A 15,720-nucleotide genomic window follows, 5' to 3' on the forward strand; every position below is an offset into this window, starting at 1 on the left:
GTCTATGTAGACTTACGTACCTATACCTAATCATGGTTCATTGATTCGATGAATGTGATGATGCATGATGCAATCAAAATCATATCTGATGAGGACGCAAAATTTCTATTGTATTATTGCGTCATTCACAATTTCTGAAAAAGTTGAAATGCTAAGTGCAATGTGCATCTTAGCTAATATTGGCAATATTTTGTATGCTCTGTGCCGTCGAATAGCTCCCGACTCTCCTTCAGCCTCTAATCACTTCATCGTTTATCTGATGGCTGATAAAGAAGTTTTTTCTTTAATACGGTTATTATAAATTATACCGAAAACCAATAAGTTTGTCCTTTGCAAATTCACATTGATTAGCAGATTAGGGGCGTTCAATACACGATCAGTAGGTAAATCCGTGGGTCTCGAAGAGTCACTTCCTCCTATTCGCGCCATTCCGTGGCTGTAGCCGATCCATGAATGTTTGAGCAAAATTTTGAATATAGATCGGAAAGTTCAAAGAATTGTGTAGTGATATCGTTTATATCAGCTTTTATCATAGACTTGACGTTTTCTCGAGTTTTTGAAGAATTTAACAACAACAAAAAATATCCAAAGTTCGCAATAATTGAATCAATTTCCCGGTAGTGCAAGGTTACGTGAGATGTTTTCCATGCCTAGAAAAATGGGCTCTTTCAAAAACTAATTCTCTCAGTTTTTATAGCCATCGAATCTATAAAATAATCACTTGGAGAGAATCTCCCTGATTTGACACTCCCTCCTCACTCTTCGGGTGAACGGAAAGTTCATCCTTTAGTATGCGTGATAATCATATAATTTCAATTAAGGAGCCACCAGTAGGTTTCCGTATTGTCTAGAATGATTCTTAAATTATCACTGAGCATTTATTTCATGCACATTGCAATAGCGCAAAACAACGTATTTAATTTAACAATAATTCATTTCAATGATTTCCATGCTAAATTTGAGGCCGTTAACGCTAGAACATCGGACGACTGTAAGAAAGACCGGAATGAGACATGCGTAGGTAAGCACGTATCATTATCATAGTCATTATCATTATCTTAATCATTTGAAATAAATCAAGAAAAAGTGGACATTTCGAATCACGAAAGAACTAGGCAATTTCTAGGTCTGACCACTGACAATTACGTTTCTGGGCAAACATTCATTTGAAAAGACATTAAAGATACAGATTTAGAAATGAGAGAGAGGGGCGGGGGGAACTTTTGGACCACCACTGATCTTACGAATCAATAGATCATTGAGTGAAATTTGTGCAGTCTTATTGAATTATTTTCTGGCTGACCACAACTATTCTTATAACGACGACCAAAATTACCTAGAGAAAACGAGGAATCCAGTAATTACCTATCTGTGAGATAATCATGTATCATGTATCACATGTGCCAAAAACACTTTCCATTTAAAAAAAAATGTCTGCCGCATTCAGTTCGTTTTAGTTATCTAGTTTGTAGCGGCATTAGGCTCTTTTTGAAACAAACTGACTTGTACAACAGCTCAATTCTAAATGAGCTCACTTCCTCTGTGCCAAAAAAAGTAAATAAATAAAAAGACAAACGATTCAATCAAGAAATCATTGTATCGCTCGAGACACGCTTGATTCTTTTAAAAAGTAAATTATGAAGAGACTTTATTGGCCATACCGCGTAAATTTCAGGTGGTTTCGCACGCCTGTACACACTCTGCAGGTGGCTGAAACGAGAGAATCCAAGTGCATTACTATTAAATGCAGGCGATGTGTTCACTGGGAGCCTTTGGTATAGACTTTTCAAAGGGAACGTGACATCATACTTTATGAACAAATTGCCAATTGATGCCATGGTAAGTACTTCCCTAACTATCCACCTTCTACATCGAGAAAGCTGTCGTCCTACATCTTTTTGACATGAGGAGTGACTTTCATTGACTTGATTGTCAGTCGTTTTGTTTTTGAAAGCAATGAAACGATGTTCTATACGTTAAAATACTATAGGTAATCTTCTCACCAATGAGGCTCAAAACACAACACAGTTTGTTAACAGTGCAATTTTTTGGTCGGAGTGTTGTGCAATAAGTCATGCAAATTAACTTTCTGTGGGTATTTTTGTGTAATTTTCGTATTATTCCCCAAGACTCAATTGTAGAAACTTCTAGTTGATGCAAGTCACGAGAAAATTTAATATCCGGATGAAATCACGACAAGAGCAACGTTATATCTACTAAATTAGCGAAGGCTACACGGTGCGGAGTGATATTTTTTAATCAGCTGTACTTGGGTTTTTAGAGCATGATAAGTTTTGCTGGCAGCATGCAGGGTTACTAGACCTTTCTTGTGCAAGGACCTCTATGCTCCAGTTTTTACAGATTTTTCGCTAAGTATTATGAGTAAAGGTATACGCACTTTTGCAATCTACATGCAGAAACATAAGTTATGACTCGCTTCTTTCTTTCCCTCGCTCCCTTCCCCCTCCCAAAGGCGGATCTACCAATTTGGCAACAACGGATTTCTTCCATTTAAACCTAATGTTAAATAATCGATTCTGCTTGGAGCACTTGGCCCCTCCAAGAATCGATACATTTACATAGCTTTAAATGGAAGAAAGACAATATTGCCAATTTGCTAGATCCGCCAATGTCCCCCCCCCTTTTCCCCCTCTCCCCCTGTCTCTCTTTTCAACTTTTCGTGAATCGGTAAATTTTTGCAGGGACGGCATGACCCCTTCCGATAGTCGTGATGCGATCGAATAACAGCTTCTGCACACTCATGAACAATCAGTATTATTTTTACATTTTCATTGTTTATGAGACTATACATTATCGTCTGTTCATTCAATAAATATTTGATACAATTTGAAATGAACAAAAATTAACCCTACACTTTTTCATATTTCGCAGACGATAGGCAATCATGAGTTCGACGATAGGATGGATGAAGTGGTGAATTATTTGAGTCGCTTAAAACTACCTGTTTGGTTGCTAACATAAATTCGACGGGGGAACCCACTCTAACACCCTACATTAAAAAATCTGCGATTTACGAAGTGGATGGCAAAAAAGTTGGGATCATCGGTTTTGTCACAAAAACTTTTCGAGTAAGTATTTTTAACTCTATTCCACTGCGGTAGAAACTCGAATTGTTGCAAGTGCACCATACTTTTCTCACAATTGCGTCACTCGGAGCACCTCTTTAAAAGGATTACGTCTGCTAGTGATTGCAACTCAGTCCATCTTTGTTTGGCTTTAAATAGACATTTTTATAAAAAGACACTTATCTTATTTATGGTATAAAATCATAAGAGTAACGAGTAACGCTTAACGTTTGAGGCGCGAAGCACACGGGGAGGTTGGGCCGCTCAGGAAGTGTAGCCCCGTGCTATGTTTAAAATTTCGTAAAACATTAGGGAGGGAGGTTTGACCGTTAAACTGTTTAAACAATTTCTGACGGAGACCCTCTGGACCCCCTTCCTCTGGGGAGTATCCCTCTAGACCCTCCACTCAACAATAGCAAATGGCCACCCCCTCCGACTCACTCTGGATCGCCATTGGTATTACATACAATCTGCAAAGTTTTCCCGCGTTTTCAGATGGGAATATATAGATCACCCTATTCTTACAGTACTTACACCTTGTTTCAGAGGCGTCTTTGTTTGGTTTGAATTCTAAGGAAATAGCCTCGGTGGGGAGACTGAAACTAGAGGACGAAGTTTCAGCGGTAAATGCGGAGGCAAAATCACTGCGAGCGCAGGGTGCAGAAATTTTGATCGGGCTCTCACATGCTGGCTTCAGCGAAGACAAGCGGATCGGCAAATCTATCGACGTTGATGTCATAGTTGGAGGCCATTCGCATACTTTCTTGTACACCGGTAAGTGACAGAAGTGGTCACTAGCATAACACTTGCAGTGTCACATACACAGTTTAGTATGCGCTCGCAGGAGAAGAGGCCTCCCGCCTCAGTCCATAAAGATGAAGTTTCGAGTAAAGCAAGTTTCGTTTTTTTAAAAAAAAAAAAAAAAAAAAAAAAAAAAAAAAAAAAAAAAACTGATTTTGAAATCCCGACAAAATTTTTTCTGAAGCCTAAAGATTGAAATTTCGTGCGGTTTAATAATTTTTGTGCCAACTTTTTTATTAGGAGTGGAGTTGTATTATGATCGGTAGTTCCGCGCACAGATACGACATAAAACTTTTAAAATTTCCTCCCCTCTTAACAGTTTAGACAAAATTAATAAACTTAATAATAAATATTAGTAACTTAAAAGATAGAGGAATAGATTTAATAATATTTAAGTGCGAGTACTAATAAACGAGCACTTAAGACATTACATTAAAATTCACGACGGCACAGTTACTGAAAACATACTCCGTCATTGGAAATACACAGACTTGATCATTAGACTGATTCAGTCAACTGTGTTTGAGACAAATATCCACCTAACTCGAGGGTTATTTTTGGTTTGTGAGAAATTCTTTTGAGTTTTTCCTTCAGAATTGCAATTAATAAAAGACGAGTTTTCATAAAATGATCTGTAACACCGTGATGAATCATTGAATTTTGTAGGTACACCTCCCTCAAGTGACATACCAGAGTCGGACTATCCAACAGTAATCGAGCAAGAGAGCAGGAGGAAGGTGTTGATCGTGCAAGCCGGGGCGTTTTCGAAGTACTTAGGATATCTTACCGTCACATTCGATCAAAACAACACGATCCAATCGTGGACTGGAAATCCGATTCTTCTTGATGACACTGTGGAGGAAGGTAACCATTTAATCAACTATCATCACCAATTGCCCCTGGTTACATTTGTGATTCCGGCGCAAAGTATGAGAAGAGATGTTGTTCAAAAAAGCTTCGAACGTTTACCAAGAAGAAATTTCGGCGGTAAGGACCGAGCTTTTGGACTGCTCAAACAAACTTTCTGTCCACAATTATTTTCCTTTCAAAATTGACAATTCTTTGATGGGAAGCAATCAAAATTTGCTACTCCGGGAAATTTGTTGGATAATTATGAAGAAGCAACATTTTTACGACACTGTGATCGCGCTGGTTCCTTTTTGCTAAATGCAGGGTTACAAATTTTCATGAAAAATAAAATCTTGAAATTTCATGTGAAATATCAGCAAAATATAACAAATATGGAAAAATCTTTTTTGAAATTAAATGAAAGGCGACTTGTTTTTGCTTGTTGGCATGGTTTGGTGCGTGTTGCATACCCAGCCCCTGAAAATATGTTTCATATTTTTTACAACTTTGTGAAATTTCATAAAATATTTCACGGAAATTTTCGATCTTTCATATTTTTCATTTCACCCGTGCAACCCTGGCTAAATGTAATCCAACTATTCTTTAGGAGGAAGTCTGGTTACACGGACCGAAAATTTGGGTTGACGATCTGTAAAATTTTGGGTTTATGGAACACCAAAATTACGGTTCATGGTAACTATCTTCTTTGGCATCAATGGCCCGAATGAAAATGACAAATCGGAAGACGCGACAACCCTAGAAATTCACCTGAGACGTGCTTTTGTAGTTGGAGTTATCTAAACTCATTTCTGGATGTTTTTTCCTCACCCATATCAAATTTGACGTGCCACCGAGTGATGAGTTACATGATTTTTTAGTAAAAAAAAAAAAATAAAAAAAATTGGAATTTACAAATATTCATTGATTGATTCATCTAGTCTGGTCACAGTTTTTCGATGCAGGGCTGCAGATTTAACAAAATGATATACTTTCTTTTATTTTTTTCACTTTCGACCTCTCTTCTCGCTTTTCATTAAATGATACATTTTGAATAGCTTTAAAGTATATTTTTGTTGCTGTTTTGTTTGTATTTTTTCCGATATCTATTCTCATAAAGGTATTTTTAATGTTCACAGACCCTTCCATTCTCCAAGAGATGGAACCGTGGCGTAAGGAGGTTCATAAAATAGGAGATAGAGTAATAGGTGAAACTCTGGTCTTCTTGGACGGCACGCAGTGGGTCTGTCGCATTGGTGAGTGCGCCATAGGAAAACTTATAACCGACGCTATGATTTATGACGTAAGTAAAGGCTCCATATGTGGATTAACTCTTGGATAAATTGGTTCCAAACATGAGAAAAAATTCGAGCTTCGTTTCCTGAAAATTTTCGTTTCTGCGATCGAAGATTGAACTATACCTCAGCGCAATGTGTAAAAATATAGTCATCGACCATTCTCACATCTCTAATGCGGTACCCATGCTCCTTGTCTGGAACGCTGTGTTGGGTACTTGACTTAGTAATACAATGGGTGGAGACTATCTGAATTAAGACATTTACGAGTAAGATATATTTTACCATTCAAGTAAAATAGGAAGCACAATGGCGTGTGATCTGCGTCAGCGAGGTACCTACTTTTCCCTAAGATTTTTAGAGGAAAAAAGTATATCGTACCGAAAATTTGGTCGAATCTTTGTGTCAAGTTGTATTGCCTGAAAGTTTCTTCTCCTAAAACTCAGATTCTTTATCTTCTGGAATAAAAAATTCACCGCGGAACCGCTTATGATTTCAGTACATGAAGAGAAGGACGGACAATAACTGGACGGAAGCTGCAGTCGCTTTAATCAACGCTGGAGGAATCCGGGCTTCTATCGTAAGAGGAAGTGAGTCTTATTGATTTTTTCATATTTTGTGATTTGTTTCCACATAGACGTTATGGCTCACCCAATCAAGAAACGGCTGAAAAGTTCGCAACATGGCTAATATTAATACTTCACAGCAACAATGGTTGTTTTATAAAAAATGTTTAGTTAAGAGTACTTTCTTATGGTTCAAGTTTAAAAGTTATTCTTTTCTTGCGCTCGGCATGAAACGTTAGGTCTTTTCAAAAAACGATTAGGTAATTTCGCCGATGTTTTTGTAAAACATAGAGCTTGTTATGGTAAATTGTTACTATATGCAGCTACTTTTAACATTCATCTCAATCGAATGCTACTCTTTCCGTTCATCAAGAAAAAATATACGTTTCGTAAGCATCATGGAAATTACACTTTTTTTGTACGTGCACCGAGAAAAACGCACCATTTTTTATGTCAAATTCATGTCTTGTCTGACTTGAATACTGGCCTTGACACCCGCGCAATAATTAACACTTGGATTGAAGTGAACACCGCCGTTAAATTCAAATTTTCAGAATGTATCGTAAATCAACATTCAAATCTCTTTATACACAATTTAACATCCAAAATACAATGTCAGCGTATTTTTTTTTCTCGATGCACGATTGTTATTCATAGCTCATTCTTATAGTTCATAAAATAGGCCTGGCCATAAACCACATAGAAAAGCAAGCTATTATTTTTTTGTTAAAAATTAAGGTTCTTAACAGTATTAAAGTTCAACATTTTGCATAGCACTGAGCAATAGTATTGATCAATATTTTACAGACCTGACCTACGCAAAGCTGCTAGACACTTTACCTTTCAGTGAAACTTACGACTTAGTAGAGTTGTCTGGAAAGCACTTACTACAAGCTATGGAATTTTCAGTGGCCTCCCTGAAATCACCATTCCTGCAATATTCGGGTAAGCAAATCACCGAGTCTCCAGCGGTAAAAATTAAGTATTGGCTGATTAAGACATGCAGTCACTTTACACAGTCACATTAGGCATAAAAACACAATATTCTATAAATAATATTTGGTGGCGTGGCGTTCTGAATTAGTTTTCCAGTCGACGTGCATGTTGGATGGCCGTGATGATAAAGTCCACGTTACTCCAATTTAATAGAGCCAATACTTAAGAAATGATCAGGTCAACGCAAAAAATTGAAGGCACTCCGACTGTCTTGTCTTAGCTCTTCGGCCGGCAATGTGCAGCATGTCAAGGCGTCTGTATACAACTATTACCACTCGACTGTTGCATAAGTTGCCTATCAAAAAATTGAAGGCGCCTTGGCTTTACATGCACTTTGGGTCCAGCCAGCGCAGCGCTTCGCCGCACCGTTTCCAGTCGCTGAGGTAGGCGGTTTTCCGATGAGCAGTAGGCGTAAGAAGCGTTATCGCACCACTCGCCTTCAACCTACTCCTGACATAAACATATTTTAGCACGACTGCGCAAACAGATGTATCAATGATGCGGATTTCGGAACAAATTATATAAAGGGAAGAATAACGAAATTGGATGCCTTCAACAAAGACAATAAACTGAGCCAAAATTTCATTTGTGAAGTCGCTGCAATCTTGTTCTGAGACACTCCTTTATGAATTTTCAGGGATCAAGGCGACAATTGATTTGGATGGGCCAAAATATCATCGGGTATCCAACGTAAGTGTCCGGTGTGCTGACTGTGTGGTTCCACACTATAGACCGTTGGAGAGGAATCAGTTTTATAAAGTAGTTTTACCCTCGTTTGCGTGCGAGGGAGGTGACGGTTACAAAATGATCAAGAAAAATGCCCGTAGACACGTTAAAGGTGAGAAGCATAGTTAATGATCCACCTATTACAACTTACAAAAGTACGTGGTACGGTACCAAAAACATTTTTAAACTAATTCTCAATTGGACCGCGTTAAGCAGAAAGTAACCGAGCCACATCAATTGGCAATAGCCAAATTAAATTGGGTAATTTAATTTTTACATGAAAAGTGTTACGCCGATTTTTTGTGTGCAAAATTCAGGGAATTTTCTGCATAGTGCGAAGCACTATCCTTAAAATTTTCAAAAGAAGCCACACACGTTCTCTTGTAAAAAATTAAATTGCCCCGTTAAATTTGACAATAGCTGATTCGGCTTAGTTACTTTCTGCTAAACGCAGTCTAATTATTGTTCTATTTAACTTATTTCTTTACAAATAATTACTTTTTGCCTTGACAAGTATATTTACTGAATATTATTGCGAAAATGTTGGTCCGCTTACAAAAAGAAAAACGGAAAAATCAGAGCAGAAAACTAACTTTGAAACTAGTAGCTCTTTGTAATTGTTCTTGTATGTATTTGTGTGCGTGACTGTCCTCTGAAAAGGCCTCATGTTTTTTTTTTTTTTTTTTTTTTTTTGCGCGTTCCAGGTCGAGTAGATACAGACGTCCTTCAAGACTATCTATCTGTATTCAGTCCCGTGTTTATCGAATCTGAAGGCAACATAATCGTTCATGCCTCTCGTAAAATTGTGGATGAAATTAAGACATTGTATCCCAAACCTGCAACAGAGAGCATCTGATGACTGAAAGATTAATTCACCTGACACTTGACTTGTGCAGTAGGATGACTTGCAGTGTCTACCAGTGACCTACCAGTTATCTTACCATGGACTGGTGTGGACAATTTTGTAAAACAATTATGATGACGAGAAGTAGACCCGTTGCTCCTCAAAAAAGTTCGTGATCTCTATCCCAAATATTTTTTTGGTTTATAAAACTTGAATCGAGGTAAGACAGCTAAATAATTGAATTAAAGCGCGACAGTTAAAAACGCCTTCATTTAGTGGAATAGGCAACAAACTCTCAACAAACACGAATAGTAGTCTACCAAGTCAGTGTCAATATCTCACTTATTTATAGCTACTCACTCGGTCATACACTGCAATAGGAATCCTTTTTTCTCATTATAAATGTATCGAGTATACTGTCGTATGATCGGGAATCGAGTACAGAAAGCATATTAATTTCGGCATTAGCATCACTGGCTCATGATGTATTTCACTCTTTTATGCACTGTTTCATTTAAAGGAAAAAAAAACTGTCAAAACGAGTGTCCTTGCAATTTTTCTGATATGTTGGACCAGTTTTGACGTTTACTGCTAGAAATATTACTATAAAGACAAAATCATATAAATTTAGTAGACTTTAAAAGATTTTGAGTAAAGCTGTATTTAATCTGAACATTTTTACTTCGTGCTCACATATTGAATCAGTTATTATAAAAATTAATAACTCGCGAAAACCCTGTCCAGTGACAAACGTGAATCGAAATGGATTGGAAGGTCTAAATTAAATTGTCCGCACGATTCATCCCAAAATTTTTGGATAGGAAACAAGGAACATAACTACTTTTAAAGAATTCGTTTGTTTGTTGGTTACTATGAGTAGATTCTTTATAATTTCAATAGGAACGCTTTTAAAGTTTGAAAATCACTGATCAGTGTATATCACTAATACGTCTCACTTCTTTCAAAAATGCGACTTGAAACATGAACCGAGACACTCTCCAGTGCATACATCAATGAAAACTGATTCAGGGATTATTTGAATCCCAGAAATGTTTTACGATAGGTAATAATAGTAGTCGGAAAAGAATCGATAGAAATATTGTAATGGGCACTAATGGAAGAGGGAAACTTCGAAGTCACTGAGGGTCGTTGGTCGAATTCTGGTCGGGTGAACATGCGAAGGTCGTTCAGTGTGCTAATTAAAATTTGGGGAGGATGTTGCTCCCCCCCCCCCCAAAAAAAGAGAGAAAAAATTTCGGAAATAATTAATAAAAAATAATGGGTAAAACTGGGATTATGGGTACCAAGGGTAGGGGGAACTTTGAAGTCACTGAGGGTCATTGGTCGAATTCTGGTGGGGCGAACATGCGGGAGCAGTTCAGGGTGCTAATTGCAATAGAGGGGGGGGGATGTTGCCCCCTCGCCAGGGGAGGGGGGCGATAAAGCCGGGGCGAGGGGCAAAGTAGACGTCATGATGCCGGTCCAGCGCACGTTAATAGCCGCGTGAGTCGTGAGTTGGTGACGAGTGCGAGAGAGATGGTCGAGTTTGGCACCGGGCATTGTTTCGTGCTATCGACATCTAAAGTTTATCAGTTGACAGTTGATAGCCGGTTGGGTTGGGTAACGACAGTCCCTCTCTGGCTGACCAACCGCCCCGTGGGCTTGAGTCGCCGTTCCCGCGGCCCGAAATTTCATGAAATTCTAAAGAAAACGATTAGTCTCGATAGCAATGACGTAGAAATAAAAATTGGGGGGGGGGGGTGGGAGATAATTTGATACAAAAATGAAAGACTTGAAATTGGAGAATTTGCAGGAAAAATGTGTGTTGCTTCATCTGAGAGTGCTTAATGAGCTGAGTTTGCAGTATTTTTCAAAAAAAAAAAAATTCTGTCATGATGGAAACTAGAAAAGTAGATTTAAAAATGAGGAAATGCACCGCTTTGTGACGTTATCTGGCGGCATTTCCCGTTTAAACACATGTATTTTAGAACACATCTGCATACGTCTCGCCACAAACAAGCTTTAAAGTAAGTCTACAACCTGTAAAAGTTCTTTTGCAAAGAAATATAACAATGTTTTGAAATTAAGATTGAACTTTTTGTTCATGTACATTGTTTATTGTTCGAATTGCGGCATCTTCTTATGATTTATCAGGATCGTACTCATTCTGTGCACCGTGGCGTTGGGCCCAGATGGTCTGATGGCCGTATAAACAAATATATCGTTGAGAGCAGGGCGCGATAATATTTATAATTGTAAGATATTTGCATGAAGAGACAAAATGCAGCCAGATAGCAGTTGTTAACGTAGGATCTCGCCGAATTTTTAGATTTGTCGTAGTTTACCTTGCACCATGTAAAAATGATCTAGTGAGTCCGCATTATGTTTGTACTGTATGGCGCAGGCACTTAGCAATCGCCGGCAGTTTGCGAGCTTTTACATTTTTTGCGATGCGAATCAGCTTAATAAAGGCCTGATGGGTTAAGGGCAAGGCCTTCAAAAACATGATCTCGTTTTAGAGCGCCTTCATTTTTTGTGATACTCAACGCTTTGTCACGGTGTTAGTTCAGTTGCGTGACCCAACTGAACCCAACTAAGGTCATGACTTCCACCACACGCGCTCATGAGTTTACCTGTTACTATCATGCTTTATGGAGGGGAAAATGTCCACTCTCATTAAAAGAAACATAATCAGTACTTTAATCTTGTTCCTATATTTCTGAAATCTATTATTTTCTATTTATTCACTCATGGCTTGCAAATTGCCGGGACTGCTAATTGCCTGCGACATATATAACTTTTGTCTGGACTGCATCATTCATGATCACAACTTGATGTTGCAATATTTTTTCATGTTTAGTTTAAATAAATTGAATTTTTATTTATTTCTTTTTCATGTTTAACTGTCTCGAAGTATCCAATTTACACGTCCTCCTCATCGTCTATCGTCACGTATTTATGATTTGCACGATCTATTTAATTCGTGATTAGTAGAACTCATCTATCGGTCACATTTACTGAACGACTGCAGGATCCTCCGTAAATATTGAAAAACTTCAAGGGAGAAAAGAAAAAAAGAAAAAATAACGAGGCTAAAAGTAAAAAGAGATTTTTGGAAATAAATTGAACTTGTGCACTTGACGCAAAGAGAAAATAAACGTAGTCAGTTAAAAAGTAAGTTTTTGGATATTTATTTCAGAGTGTAGGTGTCATACCTCAGAGTCAAGCCTCGAATACTCATCCAGAGGTCTAAGGATTCTAAAAATTTGAAGCCTGGTGATTGAAATTAAAACTTCATACTTATTTCATTTTCAAGTCAGAGTTTTTTTAAGTCCAAAATGAAATTCAATCTATTTAATTTATAAGTTTTTGACTTTCTCCTTTGTTAAGTGAACCGTAACGCTACGATAACATATGACCCGCGGAGAATAAATTAATTAGGAAGGTAGGTTGCGTGCAGTGTTCATGATATGTATGGTTGGAAAAAATAGGCTCGCAATATTTATATTTTTTATGATAATTTCCTGGCTTTTGTGATTATCTTTGTAGAAGTACAAGAGTCTATGATTATAACTGACACTTTTTACGGTTAATTTTCCTCAAATATAAGTTACTTAATTTGATTATAAAATGAATCTGTGATTTCAATTTAATTATGTAAACCACCAAGACGTAGAGCCCTGAAACTCATAAATTATATAGAGATGTCTCCTAAATGGCACCAATATTCGTTGTCTCGTTGGCTGTTGAAAAATGAGATCAATTCTTTCCTGGTTGAAAACGGCAGGAAAACGGAGTTGATTTAAACTTTCCGAGAAATACTCGTTTCAATTTCAAATCATATTTGCTAGTGGTCAGAACATTGCTTGATACGTGAAAGAAACTTGTACGGAAAAGAATGGGTCGCTTGTGATGGGTACATATTAGCGTCCCTTACGTTTAGTGATTTGGTATGCTTTGAACATGCAACAACTTGTACAATTGAGAGAAGTAGTAAACAGACATTTTGCATATCTTCTGAATTGAAGGCGTTCTAAATTAATTCGAATTTCCTGTATTAAAGATCCGATTCGGAACGTATTACACGATGTCATGACGTTTGCCTGAGTCACTGCTCAGAAAGCATCACTACTCGGCAAGACGAACAAGCGAAGCGAATTGAAATCAGTGCACGAGACAAATTTTTATTTTAAATAAAACATTTTAAATTGTTATCGTAATTTTTTCAAGACAAACCGAGTGCATTGGTTTTTTTTGAGACAAAACATTAAATTCATATTTTTTTCTCAAACATTTGTATCAGAAAATTGCATTTGCTTAGTTGAACCGAGCTTGAATTAATCAAAGATATGCAAATCATTCAACCATGTTGACGTATAATCTATCTGCAGGGATGGACTGGCCGGGGTGGCGATGGGGCGATCGCCCCACTTTCATCGGCCAAAAGGGCGTATTTTCGCCGTTTCGAAGAAGCGCCCGAGGGCTTTTTCGGTTCGTCCTCGAGAAAGGGCCCCGAGACTCCTGAGAGGACAGGACACTTTATTGCCGATTCGGAGAGCGCCCTGAAGGAGCTTTTTTATGCCGTATCTAAGGGCGTTGCATTTTGAGAGCCCTTTTTTCTGATTCGAATAAGTCCAAAGGGGTCCTTTCTTGTCATTTCGGAAGAGCCCTGAAGGACTCATTTATTGCCGATTCGAAGAAGACTCGATGGAGCCTTTTTTTGCCGCTTCTAAGGACCTTAAAAGAGCCCCTTTATCTGATTCGAAGGAGTCCTTTTTTGCCGTTTCCAAGGGACCATTTATTGCCGATTTGAAGAGGCCTTGATGCGGTTTTATACCGCCTCTAAGGACCTTCAAGGCACCGGGCTCTTTATCGCCGATTCGACAAAAGGGTCCTTTTTGCCGGGGGCCCTTTGGTACTGATTCAGAGAGGCCTCGAGGGCGCATTTCTATGCAATTTTGAACTTTGGAGGCCCCTAGTAGGGAACCTTTCCTACCTTCCTCAAGGGATTTCGTAGGGGCCTTCGGCGATTTTTCCCCCCTTTAGCGAAATCCATAATGGGGGCTGTCCATATAATACGTAACGCAGTTTTTCCGATTTTTTTACCCCCATCCCCCCTCCGTAACGCATCGTAACGCAAGCTCGAACCATCCCCCCCTCAAAAAAAATAAATAAATACGTAACACAAGCCTCGCCCCTCCCCCCTATTTTGGTCAGTTTTTTAAATTAACAAGGAAAAAAAGGTCTTACGGCAAAAAAGAGTTACGTAACGTTGGGCTTGACCCCCCCCTCCTCCCCCCTTAATACGTTACGTATTGTATGGGCAGCCCCAATGACTTTTTTCTAATTCAAAAATTCCCGCGACATAAGGCCTCTTTTGACACATTTAAGACGCGCGTGCGAGTCGATTCCTTCAAATACCATAGGGCTACTTCACTCACTCACAAGGCTCGAGGCTTGTCTGGATCGCGAATGCCGCCGGCGCCACACAGTTGTCATTAGTGTATGGCTCGATATTACAAGACCGGTAAAGTGTGAAAAACCAATGGGAATGTGAACAATCCGAGCGTCAAGACTTTTTCGTAAAACTGTGTTTCTATTTCCAGTTTAATTAACACAATAATTTTCAAAGTGTCAGATTTTTGTCAATTTTTTGTTTGTATTTTTATTTTCATTCTTATTTTTATTTCGATGGCTAAATTCTGAAAACACGTATCTCGGAATCCGCATCATTAACTCATGAACCCTGAGACTCATAAGGATACACGCAAAACATGAGCATCCTTACGAGTCTCAGGGTTCATGATGCGGATTCCGAGTTACGTGTTTTCAGAATTTAACCATCGATTTATTCATTCATTACGCGTCATTTAACTAGTAAACGGCACTGATTTTTCTATGAGCAGAGCGAAGAAAGGATCCAATAAAACGTTCAAAAAAAATTAAGACAGTTGTCAATTTTGGCGGCTAAAAAGTACATTTAAAAAAAACAAACGAACAAAAAAATCCGAACTGTGTTTTTCAGAATGTGTTCTTTTTAGACTGTCACTATTACTATTCTACTTGATTCTATGTATCTTCTGTATACTAATTTAGCTTTGGCACAATTTTTCGTTGGAAGAGGAAAATAAAAGTTGAATTCCAAGTATACAACGGATTCTCATTTTTTCATCCAGTTTAAGTAAAAATATACTAAGTTTTGCATTTCTGGTCTCTTTTTGGATAATGTTTCAAAAATAATATTAAAGAAAAGAATAGGGTCTAAAATAGCGTAAAATTCATTCTAAAAGGGCCTAATTTTCAAAATTTTCCGGAGGAGGGCCCCCGGACCCCCCTTCTACTGGGGGCCCCCCAGACCCCCCTAGGGGCCCGCCCCATACTTAATTTAGGGCCAGTCCGCCCTGTCTATCTGTAATAAATATTCTGACACCTCTGCATAAATTCCATGCCGAAGGGATTTGTGGTTTAAGTACTCTCCCTCTTATGTAAAATTTCGTTTGAAACTTGATGTTACCACTAGTTTTCTCTGTTACAAGCCGAAGTTCAAAACAAATTCTAAA

General features: G+C 38.2%; 1 protein-coding gene across 1 annotated transcript; it reads left to right on the forward strand.

Annotated features, from left to right (window-relative positions):
• Positions 1-389: 389 nt before the first annotated feature.
• Positions 390-9,877, forward strand: LOC109035433 (apyrase). The gene is given in 11 exon segments (XM_072299074.1): positions 390-1,021; positions 1,676-1,839; positions 2,893-2,965; positions 2,968-3,089; positions 3,662-3,860; positions 4,554-4,751; positions 5,873-6,036; positions 6,528-6,618; positions 7,402-7,539; positions 8,228-8,428; positions 9,021-9,877. Coding segments are annotated over 11 exon segments (1,671 nt in total). The 5' UTR covers positions 390-852; the 3' UTR covers positions 9,173-9,877.
• Positions 9,878-15,720: the final 5,843 nt, after the last annotated feature.

The sequence above is a fragment of the Bemisia tabaci genome, chromosome 4 (assembly GCF_918797505.1).
Source record: "Bemisia tabaci chromosome 4, PGI_BMITA_v3".
Lineage (NCBI taxonomy): Eukaryota > Metazoa > Arthropoda > Insecta > Hemiptera > Aleyrodidae > Bemisia > Bemisia tabaci.